The 19659-nt window shown below is 35.7% G+C and overlaps 2 protein-coding genes across 2 annotated transcripts; both read right to left on the minus strand.

Moving 5' to 3' along the window:
* Positions 1 to 675: 675 nt before the first annotated feature.
* Positions 676 to 8211, minus strand: LOC116007050 (pleiotropic drug resistance protein 1-like). Its single transcript, XM_031247625.1, has 22 exons — positions 7889 to 8211; positions 7680 to 7800; positions 7488 to 7576; positions 7319 to 7403; positions 7091 to 7250; positions 6908 to 6984; positions 6749 to 6802; positions 6559 to 6649; positions 6157 to 6458; positions 5783 to 6064; positions 5382 to 5698; positions 5137 to 5297; positions 4935 to 5038; positions 4704 to 4860; positions 4523 to 4612; positions 3936 to 4432; positions 3546 to 3836; positions 3255 to 3472; positions 2945 to 3172; positions 2112 to 2283; positions 1782 to 2036; positions 676 to 936 (listed from the first exon to the last, which is right to left on the minus strand). The coding sequence occupies exons 1-22, from the start codon at positions 8209 to 8211 to the stop codon at positions 676 to 678; spliced, it is 4335 nt and encodes a 1444-aa protein (XP_031103485.1).
* A 7315-nt stretch (positions 8212 to 15526) lies between these two features.
* LOC116005957 (protein ECERIFERUM 26-like) lies at positions 15527 to 18858 on the minus strand. Its single transcript, XM_031246190.1, has 4 exons — positions 18715 to 18858; positions 18243 to 18506; positions 17490 to 17986; positions 15527 to 15932 (listed from the first exon to the last, which is right to left on the minus strand). The coding sequence occupies exons 1-4, from the start codon at positions 18856 to 18858 to the stop codon at positions 15527 to 15529; spliced, it is 1311 nt and encodes a 436-aa protein (XP_031102050.1).
* Between the last annotated feature and the right edge of the window lie 801 nt (positions 18859 to 19659).

Below are 19659 nucleotides of genomic sequence, written 5' to 3' on the forward strand. Positions count from 1 at the left end.
CTTTAAAATATAAAAAATATATAACCTAATAATATTTATTATAACTAATTTAAAATTTAAAAAAAAAAAAAGGGACGACTGCTGTGGTTTCCGGCGTCGCTGCTCTGGTTTCCGCCGGAAACCAGTCCGCCGGACTGAAGGGAGGGACGGCTGCCATCCCTCCCTTGGCGTGAAGCCATTTTCCTTCTCCGGAAAATGACTTCCGGATTTTTTATCCGGAAGTCAATTTCCGTTGACCACATTTTCTGGGTGTTCCCAAACACCCAAAGCCCGGAAAATGATTTCCGAAAATCATTTTCCGGGCTTCCAAACACACCCTTATTTTCAAAAAATGAACTAGACAGATAAAAATAATTTTTTGAAATGTAATCAAACATGAGAAATGAAAATATTTTTCTTAATTTCTAAACACATCCTAAATATAAATAAATCTCATACATCTATATATTGTTTTACGATGTAAGAATGAGATTGACAAAATTTTCTTTATAGCCAAGTATGCAGGTAATTAATTACATACAAGACAGGACTATTCTAGATTTTTTTCACAAAGAAAATAAAGATTCAACACTCTACTCTAAATGAAAAAAAAAAAAATTCTATAATATACATTTTTTCCCTTGGCAACAAACAAAAAATCCTTTTCTTTTTCTCCTATTTTTGAAGCTGTAAAGTCTATCGTTTTTGGAAGTTAAAAACCTTAATTGAGAATGCAAAAATGAAGGCAAAGAGAAGAGACAATCCAACGAGAATAACACCAACAAATCCCACAAAATCTTGATCAAAATCAAAGTATGTCTTTATGAATTCTTCAACTGTTTGGTCAGTGTCCACAAGCTTGTCCTTAACGTCTCCGAACTGGGAAGCAACCAACCCATACAACGTCCAAGAAATTGGACAAATGTAATAGTACCATCTCCACCACACCGGAATTCTCTGCAAAAAATAAAAAACATTAGAGGAACTAATTTCTTTGACATGATAGGCGAAATTTTCTCGTTCCATAACCCTCTCACACGCTGACTCGATAGAATAGTGGAGTGTGGAACGTTAAATCACAGTTACTCAACGACACATTAGGTGAGAACACTAGTGTCTGGTATTCACAAGGAACCCACTACATTGGGTGTAACTCCCACACTGGAACAGTCAAGACTCGACCATGTGTCTTTCCTCACAATCTATCACTTAAAAATCAACTGAATTGCCTATGCAGCAAAACTTATTTATTTGATTTACGAAAAAATCTCGCTACTCAAAGACACATTTTGAGTGAAGCTCGTCTTGTAGCCTTAACAAGCATGATTGAAAAAAATCGCTAGGTGCTTCGACGCCTAGACAGCAATTAATCGATGCTTGTGCATTTTTTATTTTTTAAAAATTTATTTAAAAATTTAATTTTTTTAAGACTAATAATTATAAACTATTTAATATTTTAATAGTTAATATTAAAATATTAAATATTAATCTAAAAATTATAAGTTTGAACAATTTAGAGTTATTTCGTCAAAACTATGTCATTTTGAAGGAAATAATATTTTGTTAATCAGCTCGCCTAATCCGTGCCTAGGAGGCTTAGGCAGTCCGCCTAACTAGCCAACCACCTAAACCACCAATTATGGTGATACACTTGGCAATCCGGCGGCACCTAGACGAAATTTTTGTCTGACCACGGTGTACGCTACACATAGCTAATCGGCTCAAACTAAAAACACCCTGAGTCAAGTTCATTTGTCCGATCAACTCAACAATCAATCAAACTAATGATGATGATAACTTACCGTCTTTGGTACGATGAATCCGGAGAAAAGGTTCCAAATTGCGTAGAATGCCGATGAAACAATGCCGGCGATGTTATGGTTGGGAGTCACGGCCACCGTCATCATGCCATACAAAGTGAAGTACAACAATGTGAAGTACATGAAGAAGAGATACCATAGGAATTTGGTCACTGTCCACTCAAATCCAATCATTGCATATACTATCACACCATAGATGATTGTTTGCACAAATAGGTATGGCAGTTCAATCACAACCTGTATATCATAAGTTTAAATCTTGAACTCTTCGATCGAAATTTAATTGGATTATTAGTTTAGTTTTGTGGGTACCTGGGCAATTGCATAAGGTAGAGCAGAGTACATTCCAGCTGCTCTTTCCCTATAAAACACACTTCTTTCAACACTCACAACTGGCTGAACTGATGATCCATTTTGTACACCAAGAAATAGAATGGCAGCATACATGGAACCCATTGCATTGAATAGATCTTGTTGCTTTCTTCTGCAAAAAGGGATTCAGGATATATCAGACACTACTATAGTTCTATACAGGGCAGGATTCACATGAAAACTACTCCTCTGGGAATTGATTTGGACAGTCAGTTATCAGGGAAGGCACAATAAGACATGCACAATCGTAATTACAGAAATGTGTGTTTCCAAATGCATAATTAGTTATCTGCGAATGCACAATCATAATTACAAAAATGTGTGTTTCTAGATGCACGGTCAGTTATCCGCGAATGATCAATCAGACATTACAGAAATGTGTGTTTCTAGATGCACAATCAGGCATTACAGATGCACAATCCTAATTACAGAAATGTGTGTTTTCATATGCACAATTAGTTATCGGCGAATGCACAATAAGGAATTACAGATGCACAATGATAATTACAAAAATGTGTGTTTCTAGATGCACAATCAGTTATTCGTAAATGAACAATCAGGCATTACAGAAATGTGTGCTTCTAGAGGCACAATCGGTTATGCGTGAATGCACAATCAGGCATTACAGAAATGTGTGCTTCCAGATGCACAATCAGTTATGTGTGAATGCACAATCAAACATAACAAGATGCGCAATAGGTAGTTGGCACTTGGCAGTTCTCAAGAATAGTTCTCATTTGATCCCAAATGTATAGATGTGCATATATGCATACCTTCTTGAGCCCAGATCCCAGAATATTGTTCCAAACATAAGAGCAATGAATGTTGTGAACATTAGTCTGACTGCTGTGTATGGAGGGTTTCTCCAGTATGACCAATGTTGTTTCCATAGGCAGGCCAAGCACTGTGTGTAGAAAGACTGAGAATACTTTGTGGGGAAGTGGAGATCTTTTGAACCCAGGGCCGGTTTACTCAATTCCTTTATTAATGCCTTGTTTCTCCTGAATTATGTTTTCCAATCAAGTTTCAGTGGTGAAAATGCTATGAATTTTGGGGTTATCCCAGAATGTTTTTTGGTCATACCTGAAAAGTTGTGAGCTTCTGTATACTTGTGCAAAATCAGTGGCACTGAGAATTTCTTGTGCTGCAGAAGTAACCTCTAGCATCCATGTTGCAGGGTTGTAGCCATCTTTAATTCTCGGGACACCGGGAATCGCCTCGAAGTACTCAATGAGTTGTGACGAATGGCGGCCTATTGGACCGACGTATATCTCTTGCCCACCGCGTTTCAGCAGCAGAAGCTGCAGTTTATGTTAACAGCATAGGCTAAGTAACTGAAACTATTCGAGGATAAGTATGTTGCTTAGTACTGACCTCATCGAATGCATCGAAGATGTCTATGCTTGGTTGATGGATGGTGCAAACAACGGTCCGGCCTGTGTCCACCGTGTTCCTAACTGTCCTCATCACGATTGCAGCAGCCCGAGCATCGAGCCCTGAGGTTGGCTCGTCCATGAAGATTATGGACGGGTTTGCCACGAGCTCTACAGCCACCGTGAGCCTCTTGCGTTGCTCGGTTGACAGGCCGTTCACTCCAGGCAATCCAACGAGTGCTCCTCTCAATGGTGTTAGCTCCACGAGCTCCATCACCTCTTCAACAAACATCTGCCACACACACCTTCCCATTTTAGTACATCTTTTTTTTTTTTTTTTTTATAATATTACTGACTCTATTACAATGCAGTATCTACAGTGAAATTTTACCTTTCTAGCTTCTGTGTCGACTTCTGGGGGCAACCGAAGCCAGGCTGAGTACTGCAGGGATTCATGAACTGTAACGTGAGGCGAATGGATGTCGGTCTGCTCACAGTATCCTGCTATCCGAGCGAAGGTTTCTTGCTTCTTAGGATAGCCCGATATGCTGATGTTTCCTTCAATGTATCCGCCTGTTTTTCGACCAGACAGGACGTCCATGAGCGTGGTTTTGCCTGCACCGCTTATGCCCATTAGGGCCGTGAGAACCCCGGGCCTAAAGGCACCACTAACACCTTTCAAAAGCTCAAGCCTGTCTTCTGTAAACCCCTGAGCTTTCATTTCCTGAGGCATATCCACAGCATATTTGATTTCGTCGAAGGCTATCGAATGGGGTTCAAATGGAAGAACCATTCCTCTTCTCCTGTTCGGATTAGCCTCGTTTATGCTGCCTACTCTCGATGATATTGACCGCGAAGACGCACTTTTCAGGACATCGTTTCGCCTCTCTGAATATCAGAATTCAAGAGATCAACTGCAATTCTTAACTATAAGCCAATGCAGAATGAAACTATACAAAAGTTTTAGCCTCAGCTTACCCGAAATGGATTCAATACTCTCCCTTCGTTTGCTGGCATTCCTTTCGGCTAATGTTTCTTCGGATAGAACAGCCTGAGGCTTACCAAAAGCTGCACCGAAAACACCATTTGATCAACAATCCCTCCCTTGAAACTCGATCGAAAGAAAAAAAAAAGTGTATGCAGGTAAACAAACGCTTACGGTTGAGGTAAGTTAGAGCCACTGTGAATAGGAAATTGAACAGAATCACATATCCAATAAGAGCTCCAACTCCAATCCAATACCACCGCGCCTCAGGGAAGATAGCTCGAGATTTTAAAACCGTTACACCTAATGGCTCACTCGAACCCGAAGGAATCTGCAAAATACAAGTTCACATAAGCCCTTTTTCTAGAAATCGAAATCTCAGTACTTAAGAGTTCTTGTACTTACATGTCTCCAACTCTTGCCAAGATACTCATTCACAGCAATAGCATTTTGTGCATACATCATAGGGGAGAACCAGTAACCCCACACCCACCATTTTTTCACATCATCTGAACAGATAAATAGCTAATTATCAATCAGAATATCAGCTCAAGAAAGCAGGAAAGAACAGTATGCAAATCAACAGATTCAGGGCGGGACTATTTACTGCGTGATAGAACGAATCCACCCATCACAAGAACTGTCAGCAACGCAAACGATCCAAACGTGTTGGCAACTATAATGTTCCTTCCCAGTGCTGCAATGAACCGAAACAACGCTGATGCCATCTGGTTTACACATATCAGAAGGAACAGCTGCTTGAAAAACCTGTGATCAATTCAAGAAAGTTGATAACTCGCGAGTGCAAAAATGGAATGGAATTGGAGTTGATTAAGGCTTTTTAGTTTTTACCTTCCAACATCTGGATCAAATCCGATAACATAGTAAGTCATGCACACCCAAATTGCAACTTCTACTAGTGTGATTGGGATTTTGAGGATCCAGGTAGGCAAAGCGTAAGCCCACGAAGGGAAGAAGAGGAAATCTCTTTGCTTGTAAAAGACAGGAAGTTTCAAGATACTGAGGAACAGCTCTGAGTATCCATTGTACATTGTTGTGATCACCGCGAAAAACAAAGCACCCATGAAGATGGTACCATCTGTTGCAGAATCCCTTTTCATCTTCGTTCGCAGAAATAGTGTCATCGATATGAATGCCATTAGTGTCAACTGGGAAAAAAAAAAAACAGAAAAAGTTAGATTACTATTCTATCTTTTGCACTAGGGAATTATCTTATCTCTGATAATGCTTACTTGCATCATCTTGAATATATAGACAAATGAGTTCCTCTTCATGAGAAGGAACTCTCTCGAAATGCAAGCTTTCAAGAGTTCCTTCTTGTTAACACCATACTTCTTGGTAGTCAAGGCTGCAGGGTGGCTTTTGGCTTTGTCGAAAGGAACAGCAAGCTCGTCGCCTAGCTTCCGCCCAACGTGGAAGGACTGAAACGCTTCAGAGAATTCTCGGGCAGTGATGAACTTGTACTGCTCGTGTCTACGTGCCCAGTACTGCTCTTGGTCTTTCCTAGATGTTACCTGGAAGAGCAACCTGTTAGAAACCTTAAAAGACAAAAACTTTAGGCACTATAAAGGACCAAGAATATAATCTTGATAGCTGCTAGGATTACTTCTTGCAGGAAATCAGCTACGCCTTTTCTCTCGGGGCATTTGAACCCCATGTGTTCAAAGAATTCGACTACATTCTCTCGAGGGCCTTGGTACACAATCTGTCCATCAGACAGAAGAATTATGTCGTCGAACAAGTCATAAGTCTCGGGTGCAGGCTGCAGCAGTGAGATCACAGCTGTTCCCTGGAGAATGTGGATGGATTGCCTTATAGAGTTCACTATCTGGAAAGTCGTCGAGCTATCTAAACCTGTCGATATCTCATCCATAAACAGCACCCTCGCCGGTCCAACCATCATCTCTCCTGCATTGCAGGCGATCACGATTCACGTTGTTAGCATAATATATAAAATAATAAATGTGCAGTCTCGCTATCAGCTTTTAGTTTGCTTTCCTCTTATTACCTGTTGTGACCCGTTTTTTCTGTCCCCCCGAAATCCCTCTGATCATTTCATCTCCAACAAGGATATCAGCACAGCCTTCAAGCCCCAGAATCTGCAAACCTTAAACAATCAGACAGTACTAATAAATGCAATCTTTTTTCCATTTTTGGTTTCCCAATTAAATTGCAGTTCTGCTGTGATGAATCCTTACCTTGAGAACATAATCTGTCACGACGCTCGCTTCTTCTCCCTCAATCGAAGCTACCTGTATATCATAACCCATCAGCCTTGCACATCTTCACAACATAGAAGAAAGTAAACTCGAAAACTGCATTTTTTTTTTTTTTTTTGCAGTTAAAGATATCTACACCTTCATGAAAATATCAATGTCTGGATCTGGCTTAATGTTTAGCTCTTTCTCCCGCCTCGACAATTCTGCCAACATCTCTGCATTTCATCCATTCCAAGAGAAAACAAGGAAAAGTTTAATAACCACTTAGAAAATTCTGCTCAGATCAATCATATCAGCCTGCAAATTAAAATTCTCACTGACCATAACGCGGTCCAATGCCTTGACATCTTGCTGAAAATGCTAGAGTTTCTCTTACGGTCAGTTCGCCTATATGGAGATCATATTGGCTTATATATGCCGAGGTTCTCTGTGGTACAAACTCTGTCATTTCGTGGCCATTGTATGTTACCTTCCCGGAAACCTGAGACCTTAGATAATTAGCATAAATCCATGAATGGTTTAATCTGTCTTGTCTTGTGTTTTCTTTACCTTTAGATCTGAACCCAATTTTCCAGCCAAGGCTAACAACAACGTTGTCTTACCCGAACTAGGCGGACCTAAAAGCAGTGTCATTCTGCAAAAAAAATTCTTGATTCAGAAACTGTGACATTTTTGCAGGCCAATGAATGTGAGCAAATTAAACTGTGAGTTTGTGTACCTTCCAGGCTTGATTATTCCACTGACTTCATGGAGGATTGGCAATGGTTTCTTTCTATTTGGTAGAATATGAATAGAATTCAAGAATCCCTTCAAGAATCATGGAAAAACAAGTCAATCAAGAGAGATTAAGATTACCCAGAAACTAAAAAAAAAAAAAAAAAAAAGAAGATTGATTTCAATCAATTATTACCTCTAGCATATTTACTGTGAAGTTGAAAATTGTGGGAAGTGCTCTACTACCAACATAAGCTTCTGCATCTACATTCAAGTGCTCGAACCGGACTTCAATCGTGGGAAGATCAATATCCACTCTGCAACATTATATTTCAGAAGAACAACACAATCCAACGTTAACAACATAAGAAAACAAAAATATAATCCAATTTTCAAACTCATTACCTGTCAATTCTCTGCTTGAGCTTCAACAAGAACTTTTCATTATCTTCTTCTGCAACTCTCACAAGTCTCTCTAACAGATTCTTCTTCTCAACCAACCCGAGCCCCTTTACGTCCACCTCTTTACACTGCCCTTCCTCTTCTGTCAAAATGCCTCTCCGGACTCTAAGATAAGTTGGAAGCTTCTCAATGGCGGCCCATTTCAGCGCCTCTTCGTCGCTGTCCCCTTCTCCCCGGGACGAGAACACTTCCATGGCGCTGTTTCGCCACACGTTCGAGCTGCCCAGCCTCGCACTGCCGCCTCTGAACATTTCACCACCCTCCATTGCGCTTCAGAAATCAGAATTGAATCAAATTTATTATTTCTTCTTGTTTATGTTTTTTTTGAATACTTTCTTCTTGTTTATGTTAAAAGACAGTTTTTTTTTGGAGGGGGCTTTGATTCTTGAAATGTTGTTCTGGCAATGCACATTACACATGTGTGTGTGTATATATATATATATAATGCATGAGATTTAAAATGCAGAGAGTCAACTTCAAGATTCTGTTGTATCGGTTGACGTAAGGCTTGATGCAAACCTTAAACTAATGCCACCGTCTCCTTGACCATATTCACATCATTCACTCAGGATCTTCCCTCCACTCCTCAATTATACCTATTAAAATATACACAAATGTATATATATATTGCTACGATTTCAAATCGACTCCTTCAGAAGAAAGGGGAGTGGTACTTAAGTTGAGATTAACTCTAGTCGATGTGTATTGAATAAATTCGGCAGGATGAGTGGATCTACTAGTCTTTTCTTTTTTTTTTTTTTTTTTTAACTTTGGTGAAGCCCGTCTTGTAATCTTAGCTAGTAAAAGATTCCACACACTCAGTCACTTTTTTCCCGAGCAAAAATGAAATTTTCAACCCACGATTATGTACTGTTCTACACCTAGTTTGGGTTGTTCTTTTGCCGTACGCTGGCAACTAAGATGTTGCAGAAGCAAAATGCAGAGGGAGGTACACTAGTTTGTGTGAAGATTCTACAACTAACGACAATCTTAACTTCACCAAACATGTTTTGGATGTCAACATAGAAAAAATAAATAAAGTAAATTCATATTAATTAGGTGAGAGGACACTGTTCACCAAATATGTTAAAGCGAAGTCCCAAAAGTCTCGCATCTTGACTTGATAGAATAGAACGGTCTTTCAATGACCAATTAGGTGAGAGGACTCTGTTCACAAAGAGTCCATTACATTGAGTGAAATTCTTACACTGTAAATTTTTAATTTATAAACTATAACTACTACTATGTACACAATATGTCCATAACATGCTCTGATATCCAAATTAAGCGTTTACTACTATATCAAAATGTATAGTGAATAATATGTCATACTTGTGTAACAGTCAGTGCTATGTTTTGATAGTACTAAAAATGACAGTGAAATAAATACTCCATAAGCAATATCAATTAAGTGCGTTAATTATTATTATTATTATCAAAATTAAAATTATTTGCTAACATTCTAAATAATCTTAAAATACAAAGACATTATAAAAATTTGGTAATTGTAGCGAATTTTTATTTGAATCCCACTTGGTTTCGGAAACTTAATAGTTAGAATTAAAACATAATAATGTTTAGTACGGAATTACGGATTTCTAACACGTTAATCCTTAATTAATAATAGTTAGAATTTATTAGTTTATCCTAACAACACTTGCCGATGAAACTCATTACTTTATTAAATTATAAAGATTATTTATTGAAGATAAAAAGGTTATTTTCCATTCATGGCATGGAAAAATAAAATATTCACCCATAAAAACAAAAACAAAAAATAAAAAAACTGCCCAGTGGGGGAGAGGAATAAATTTTGGTGTTCTAAGATTTTTAGTGGCAATGTCTGCAAGTTGGCCATTAATTTTCTTAAATATTTTAATTTTGTCAGTTTGTCTGTGCATTAAAAAAAAATTGTAAGTTAAGAAACGTTATTATACTTATAGTATTTGGTATAATTATGTATAATAGATAATATTAATCAATATAATTATGTATGAATATATTGTTGAGCATATAATATATAAATATAAATGTATAATTCAATTATCATCTTAGACTTTTAGTTGAGATAAATATATGTTTCAATTTGGCATTAGAGTCTTGATGTGGTAAATACACTAGGGTATATGAATAAGTATAGGTGGTCGGATTTGGATAGTATGATTGTACGGATCTGCTTGCTGGATTGAGTGGTTGAGCTCGGGCACAGGTGACCAAGGGTCGGAGAGTTCCAAGCCAATTATCGTTAGGTGAAAGGGCATCCCCCACTCTTCCGACCTCTTGCATTAAATGTGGTATTTATAGGGGAAGAAAAGAGACACATACCGAGCTCTCGGCATGCACGACACATGTTGCGCATGCAATCGGTTAGTTCGGGAATAGCGTCACGATGCCCATGTGTTGTAGTCTTTTGATCATCCACTAAGTGATGTGACCGGTACAAAGTCGGGAATTTGGATCTCAATCTTTAGAAGGCCGGGGTCGACCCTAAGGCGCGCGGAACAAAACCTAATGTTGACGAAACACTTGCTTGGTCTTCACACTTAGGTCGGGTTGGTCAGTTTTAAGGTTGGTCACGTTTGGGAAGGATTCCTCTCGGTTCCCTAATCTGATGCCGAACAGGTGTATCGCACGTATATGTAGGTATACCTATGAAATATTCCCTATCAAGCTAGCTAATTCCGTGTCACGTATGGACTATGGTCCACGTCTATGAGGGGACTACAAAATTTTAAATTTGACTACATAGATTTATTTCATTAGGACACATCTACAAATAGTAATCTATATTTCGATGTAAAAAAAAAATCATATTTTATTTATAAATTGGCATATTAAGGAAAGTATAAAAGAAATAGTGTTTGGTTTACGCGTTCGGATTAGTTGGGATTTGTAGTGTGGTTATCTCGAGATAATTTAACCATATCTGTTGTAATTAATGCGTATGTACTATTGGATTGGATAGACCTATGGGGTTGTATTATACAATAGCTGTAAATCACATGCTAGGTATCTTCCTATGTTGCACCCATTTAATAACATGTCCTAACTATTTTTAGAATATTAAATTCAGCAAAATCCGTTTCTGTCTGTTGTATTAGTTTTTTTTTTTTAAATTATTATTATATTAAAATTTGTGTGAAACTATTTTGAGGCATTAATATGAACGGGTCTACTTTGATTTGGTTAAGATCAAAGTGGGTTTGGATTCTTTTAGTATGAATTTTGTTAAAAGAAAATTACCAATAAGTAAATAAGTGAGGGTGACTTGAACAAATTGATTATAGAGTTAATTCTATTTTTGGTCATAGATTCATAGATGACAGTCCATTTTAGTCATTTTTTTCTAGAGCATTCCCTTTTAGTCCTAGTATCATTGTGGTGTGACCATCTTTGGTCCTCTGATCTATCGACAAAATAGTTTAAATATCGTTAAATACAGAGGAATTTTTTGTCTTCAATTATGAATTTTTTCAAAAAAAAAATAAATATAAAAAATATAGCGACTCAACTTACATTGTATAAAAAAGATCAAAATGTCAGTGTGTTTAACAACATTTCAATGATTTTGTTGACGGAGGACAAAAAATGGTCATGTCACTTATTAGGACGTACTAAAGGAGGATGTTTTAACAAAAAAATGACTAAAAGTGGACATCCACCTATAAATCTAGGACAAAAATGGAATTAACTCTTGGTTATATTATGTGTTTATTTTGTTGTTTTCTTTTTGTTTTTGGTCATGTTGACCTGGGAATCTGTTGATTAGTGTTCGAAAATACTATGTTAGGTTTTTTATTGGTCACTTAGCTAGCTTTCAGCCGTATTTAATTTTTTAGAAAATTGGATTTTAATCAAAGTCAAATCTCTATCTAGCTTGTAGTATAGAGAATGGGTTGTCCGTTGGGTTTGTATGTCAGTGTTTGTTCATGCATATGATAACATGCATGTATCAATGGTGGAGATGGAGTAAATAAAGGACATAATTTTTTAATTACGTAAAAATGTGAAAAAATAAATTAATCTTTTTTAATAGTGATAACTCAACCTTCAGCTCGCAGTCGCTACTTAGAGGTACACTTTGAGTGAAGTCCACATTTTAACCCAAGTCAGTAAAAGAGGTAAATCAAACTAGGTTGTTCATATAGCTGATCGATTCAAATCGAGAAGACCAATAAATAGTTTTCACGGAGAGTCAAACTTGAAACATTGTGGTTACCAAGCTAATAAGACAACCGTTTGACCAATTTAGGTGTGGGTTTGCAAGATATTACACAGAAATTGATTTACCTAATACAGACTCTCAAGCAGTTGCTGCAAATTTTCCTCGTTATCTAACAAAAAAATGAGGGACAAATAAGATATGATCTAGATTATTTAAGTATTAAAATTAAGTTAAATAAGATATAATCTAGATTATTTAAGTATTAAAATAAAGGTATTTATCGTAGAGGCTATCTAGTATATAACACCTGGCTAGATGATTAATCATACTCCGTACTACATAATTAGAAAAGCAATTAAGGAGGCAAAAGAGTATGGTTGGTTGGTCTACACATGTGATTATTGTTCTAAGTCCACTATCCATACATTCTTGCAATTAATGTTTGTATCCTCACAAATTTTTGTGCCGGCCACGTCTAGGATACTCAAGCCAATCCATGTTTAATTTGATATATCTATATGGTATTATGGTTCAAAATTTAATGTTAGTTTTCCGGCCTACCTAGCTTTTCTTAATTAATTAAGGTTAAGTTTTACTTATTACAAGGCTACTAATTGTGGAACAACTCTTGTATACCTCCTAAATAACATATATTTTGTGAAATGATAAGTTTGAACCACACATACTTAAGGGACCTTTATTGCTTTTGTCCTCAACACAAGGAAGTAGAAAAACTGAAGTGTATAACAATTAATAATATGGAAGGGGTGGGTTTGAGCCTCAGTGGAGGCGATTTGACTCTTTGTGTTTCAATAAATTAAGAAAGTAGTTATGAACATATACTGCATTGTGACAGAGTCAATAATATTAAAAAAAAAACAATTAATAATGAATAATGATAGATGTGTTTTTAATAAAATAGTACGTATATTTAATCTTATAATTAGTAGCAAAACTGTAACTTTATTTCTTTATATTTGCAGAACAATCAATGTCACATTTCGATGTCAGGATACATGACATAACCTTCCGACCTCTACCCAACATGGGCATGATATTACCCTAGTCCCTACCCATATGTTTACAACACCTAGGATAATATAATAATATAATGTGGATTAATTACCATAAGTTAATACTATGTCATTAAAAAAACATATAGTAATCAACATTATTATATTACCTAGGTGTTGTAAACTTTTTTTTTTTAATGACATGAATACATGATATTAATTTGCAATCTAGAATAATTTAGCTGGCAATTAATAGGGAGATTAAGGGAATCCTATATCTATTCTCTATGAGATGCTAACATTGGATGCAAAGATGAGATTTGAGGAATAATAATATTCCAATTTTCAATGTTTATTTTATCTAATATTTTATTATTATTTGCTGCAGTCAAAATATATAAACTAATTTATTTAATTAAAATAAAAAAGAATATTGAGCATATAAGAAAGAAATGATGAAGCTGCCCAGCAAGCTAAGATCATATTGTGCAGGTGACATGGGGAAGATGATCTGGATCCTGTTCGTTTATCCCATGTGTATCATATCTCACTGAATCCCTATAAGATCTGTCGGTCCAGAAAGTCAGCATTGTTTAAATTTTTGGGGGGGTTTTTTGTTTCCATATTATATTTTTATTTAATTATTATATTTATGATCATCATATAAGATGCATGAACTTTCCTACGTACAGTATCTCACTTCAAATTCTTCAACTTTTTTTTGTTAAATATAAAATTAAGGTACAAAATATTAAACTCATTTATTTATTCAAATGACGAGGAAAATTCACGGTCATTACTTAAGAGTATGAGCTTGTGACCGATCAAGGATCACAAGGCGATAAATTAGTTTAATACCCACAACTGACCAGTTTAAATCAAGATGTCAATATGCTGCTTCCATTAAGAGTTGAAAGTGTTGTGATTATCAAACTAGCAATCTGACTAATTTAACTGAGATTATCGTACCTCACATTTATTTAATTTTTCTTTTATATATAATATAATATAATGAGTAGAACAAACAGATTAATAAATACATGCATTAAATTACATTAGGTGTCAATAGGTGCACATTGCAGAAGGTATAGTTTATTGTATTTTTTTTGTTTATAGTTTATTGTATATTTTATTTTCAAGCGAGGTTACATATTTTAGGGCAAATTATTGTGTGAACTACGGTAAAAAACAACGTCGTAAAATATTTATGAGTTAGAATAATGTACATTATGTGAAAATAATAAAATTTTTGAGATAAGATAATGTACATTATTATGTATTAAAATAATATACTTTATACATTAGAATAATTTACCATATATGAGTTAGAATAATGTTTAGACCGCACAACTATTGATATTCTAGACTTCTTGTAAAATTGAAACAAAATTGCTCTCATATTTTTGTTTTTAGCCCGGTCGAAATCTTTTCCATAATTCATCGTTTCGCTATTAGAAATTCACTAATTATTTATAATTTTTTGGAACACCACTAAGGGTGATTGAAAAGTAGTTAAAATTTTTGACTACGTGTCAAAGCTAAGGTGGTTGAAAAATTAAATCCATTATATTTTTATGATAAATAATTGAGGATGAGGTCTGGACTTTTTTTTTTTTTTTTTTCTTTCAATTTTTGCCGGGATGAAGAAATTAAACATTTTATGTTTATTATGGGAAAGCTTGTAGCCCAGCTAGCCGCTATTCGAAAGTGTACTTTGAATGAAACCTTGCATTGTAATCTAAGCAGGCAAAAGATCATAAATAGATAAATTAGACTAAATTATTATATACATCATAAGGAATCGAACTTGAAATCTCTTAGTTACTGGACCAACCGTCAGACGAACTTAGTTGGAGTTCCCTCCTTTTATATATGTTCGTTCATTTATGTTGGAATGCTATGGTTGTAAAAAAAAAATGTAATTTTTTTATTAAGTTCAACCAGGTGGTCAAAAATCACCAACAACGGTTGTCTTGGTTAGCTCAACCGTCCAAAATTTTCTACGGCCTTTCTTGGTAGTTGAAAATAATAGCGGCAAACATTTTTTTTTTTTAAAATTCTTGAAATTGTCAAAAAGTTAGTGGAAAACTTAATTTTTGTCTACAAATATTAAATTTTCAACTATTTATTATTTGTGGTCGAAAATCTCGAGCTTTGGTGTTGTGTTTAGGTGTGTGATATATTTTTTCTATTAGCGATGATGGTAGAGAATATATATTAATTTTAGTAGTAAAGTTAGAAAACCATAATACATATAGAATTGTTTACCAAATCTTTTGTCAAATCATAATATATAACTGATACAATGTAAATCGATTTTTCTCAATTTAAATATAGTATAAGAATAACTAAATCCATGTAAATAATTTTCTTAATAATTATACTATTAGAGATGACAATTAATTAGACTCCCATCTTTATGCATGGAGAAAGTTGGTGGATAAGTTGATCTTCCATGAGCTTCACAGTTTCATTCTCCGGCAATGTAACCATAACAGTCCGGCTCAACGCTCCGGTTCCCGGCGGCGATGGAAGGATCAAAAGTCTAGTACCCGGTCCAATCTCCGGTTCAACGTAATACGACACATGAACCGGGTCAATGTTGTCCCCAAAGCAAGCTGAATATGGGTCTACACCCTCTAGATTAACACAAACCAGTGAATCACAGCCGTCCAAAACATTGGAAGCACGGCAATTGTTTTGGTCCAACCATTCGATCAAGTCCATGATCCCCTCCTTATCCATTTCCTTTATCATATTCCTTATAGCATTAGCAGCTTGGCTTAACAAATCATCTCCTAATATCATACTTCCACTGCTCCATTTTACCTGGCATAATTAATTGTTATAAAGCTATGATTTTATTCTTTAAATTATTAACAATTTGCCATTTTAACACTTAAATATCATGAGTGAACAAATGTCATTCTCAATTATTTCACATCGTTATGATTTTAAACCTTCAACCAACGGTTTGAAGAAATTTTGTTAGGCAAATCAAGAAGGGCTATAGGCGTCTCTAATAGGTTGTTTGGTTGGAAGAAGGGAATTTTGTTAGGCAAATCAAACTTGAAACCATGTGGTTATGAAACTAATAACCTAATCAACTTGACTAGGATTGTCGTAAATTTTGCATTATTTTAATGTACGATGAACCTATTTTCTAATAGGTTGTTTGGTTGGAAGAAGGGAATTAGAGGGAAAGAAATTGTAATTCTATAGGAAAGAAATAAGGTGAGAATAATAGTGTTTGGTATATATATAGAAATTTAAAGGTCGGGAATAAGTAGTATAAAGACTAAATTACCCGTGTAATTGCAATTCCTAGGAAAATATGTAGGATTGGTAAGGAGTGTGCAATTTGATCCTCACACTCCAAACCTTCTTCCCGTGTATTATAAAATTGCAATTCCTAGGGGTGAAGGTGTGATTTGCAATTCTGGCCTCAAATTTGAAGAATTGTAATTGCATAGAATTGCTATATGCCTCTGTTTGACAGAGCTTATTTAGGAGCTTATAGCTTATTTTAAGCTACTAATAAACTATAAACTCTGTTTGGTAATGTTCCTAAAATAAGCTAGTAGCTTAAAATAAAAGCTTATTTTTGAACGGTAGCGTTTCAAAATAAGCTAGTAGCTTCCTAACTTTTTTTTCCATCTTTAACCTTATTATTTTAAAGAAATGACATCATTTACCCTTTCCAATTAAAACCTTTTTCGCTAAACCTTTTTCACCTTTTTCTCTTCAATATGTTTGGTTGTAATTTCAATTTGACATTTGTGTTTGAACATTGATTTTTGTATGAACTAATCTTATGAATTATAAACATTTTGTTTTACTTTATATGTTTTCAAATATATGTTCTTACTTTATATTTTATTAAAATATATTGAGTTTACTATTTTAAATTTTAATATATAAACAAACCTATTTAAATTTAAAACTATTTAAATTTTATGAAGATGTCATTTTTAGTTTTTTTTTTTTACATTTACCAGCTTATCAAAAAACTAATTTTACCAAACACTTTTAAGCATAACAGCTAGCTTAACAGCTCTTCAGATTTCAGCTTTGAGCTTATAGCTTTTCAGTTTTCAGCTATTTTTCAGTTTTCAGCTACTTTTTCAGCTAGGTTTGCCAAACATTGCCTATATATATATATATATATATAACACAACCGGAGGGTTGTCTCTATTTAATTTAATAGTTATACTATGGACTCAAGTCCACCTTGCAAGGTGAACCGATCACAATTTACATATTGAATATTTATAATTTACATACTGAATGCTCATAATTCAAATTGTGAATATTCAGTAGGTAAATTGTGAATTTTGAATGGGGTCCACAGAAATAATTTGCCTACTTAATTACCTTATTATAAACCATGCAATTTCCATAGAAGCCTTTGTCCAAGCCCAGCACTTTTCTGACATCCAATCCGACAGTCAAGTCCATTAACCCAACATTTTTGGCCGTGCTGATACGTGTCCAGAACAGCCCAGCCAGCGCATCAAACGCGTCTGGTGTTTGCGCCATTGACATGCACGCTCTCACCATTTCGTCTGTGAAGAGGAGAGTGATGGTTGTCGGCCTGTCGGACGAGGTTTGAGATGGCGGTTTGTCTGTGGTGGGCTTTTTGTAGTGGTTGATCAAGTGAGTGCTGTAAATATGGTTGTGGTAGGGGTTGTGATTGAACGGTCTTCGCGGTGGCAAGGGGTGGAAATGCGGCGGAGAGATCATTTTTCCGGTGAAGGTCATGTCCGCCCATGCTTTGATGAACATTGTGGCACTTGTGGGATCTGCAAGGAGGTGCGTGCAGCTCAGGCCAATGGATACTCCGCCTTCTTCAAACTCTGTTATCTGCAATAATCCTTTTATCAATTACAAGTTTCCTGTCAAACACCTTCTGGTCGAGCAACATTGCTGTGCCTTCTAAAATGAGATGTCTCAAGTTCGAATCCCAGTATGAGTTCATTGTTTGAACAGATATTATATTGTAATAGAGGCCTTGGTTCAATTCCAATTCGTAGTTTTGGGATTGAAAATTGGCTAAGTATTCAATTCAGTTCGAATCAAACAGTAGTCATCCTTAGTCCTAGGGTATAGAGAGTTGTACCTGAACATAAAAAGGGGACCAAAAATATGACTCGGAATACATAGGCTCCCAATGCACAAGCTTAAGCTCCTTGTCCCTATCCACATTGTGCAGCCATTCATCCACACTCCCTTTGGCCTTCGCCTCTATCACTCTCAGCCCTGCATCGTTGCATTTGATCAACCACTGCTCTCCTGGGGACCTCAGCAGCCTTCCCATTATAATTGTATATGCATTCAAGGTTTCAGCTATGGATTCATTCAGCTTCATATAATCTTTACCAAACTCTAGATCTCTGCATGCATAACATAATATTATAATTATAATTATAATAATAATGACTTTGGATTACGTAAACTGAATTGAAGCATGTACTCCATCTCAACTAAAAGCTTAAGCTGATATTTGGATTACACATTTATGTTTATATATTATATATGCTCAACAAACTGAACATGCATGCAACCTTAAACCAGTACTATAATTTGTAGGCTTGCCTGTAATAGAAAACAATGCGAACAAAGTTGTTCTCCATTACTCGATCGAGAACTGTTAAAGGGCAGAATTTTCCAGGCTGCACAATTTTGGTGCTCACAACAGTTCTTTTGCAGATGGAGGATGAAACCTCTTCAGACATGGTGGATGAAACTATGGTTATACTATACGAGGTTAAAGTACTTTTATATATGCTTTTTTCCCTTCAGTGTGACACATTTAAGTAGTCTTTTGTATTTCATACATGCTAACAGAAAAAACCACTCCTGCTGTTTTGTTGGCAAAATGTTTTTCGTGTGACCCGGCGCTAACGCTTTCATACTTAATTTGTTTCTCCAATTTTTTTTAAATTTTTTTTTTTTTTTTGACAATCGTAACCACTATTGATAGTATGTTGTGCATTCGGTAAAGAGTTAAGAATCCATAAGAATCATATTTTACTGATTCAGTTATTTCTTTCGAGCACCATTCTTAACCAAAAAGATAGAGTTTAAATAATATAGGATTAGGAGAGAAAATTAACTTAGATAAAAACTTGTGCGAGACCATTTCACGGATTACGTAAGACGGGTGGATCTTTGAGTAATGAAGTAAGATATTTTAATCAAATATTTGACTAAAATTTACCAAAATTCGACCCGTCTCACGAATATTCAAAAAACATAAATACCCTGATACAATATAGTAATAAGATTATTATTATTATTATTATTATTATTATTATTATTATTATTTGAGGGATACCGTGAATGGGGTACCCGACCCGGAGGGCCACGGTATCTGGAGCCTGCCAACCGACTCCCTTTCCTAGCTCGTGGACCAGGTACGAAGGCCTGGGTAGCTCGGTTGATATAGGCAGTCAGGTCGCGGTGCTCGACTGGGTGCGACGAGATAGCCAGACAGGGGATTCGCGGAGAATCTAGGCAGATTCAGAGAGATTCTT

The sequence above is a fragment of the Ipomoea triloba genome, chromosome 15 (assembly GCF_003576645.1).
Source record: "Ipomoea triloba cultivar NCNSP0323 chromosome 15, ASM357664v1".
Taxonomy (NCBI): Eukaryota; Viridiplantae; Streptophyta; class Magnoliopsida; order Solanales; family Convolvulaceae; genus Ipomoea; species Ipomoea triloba.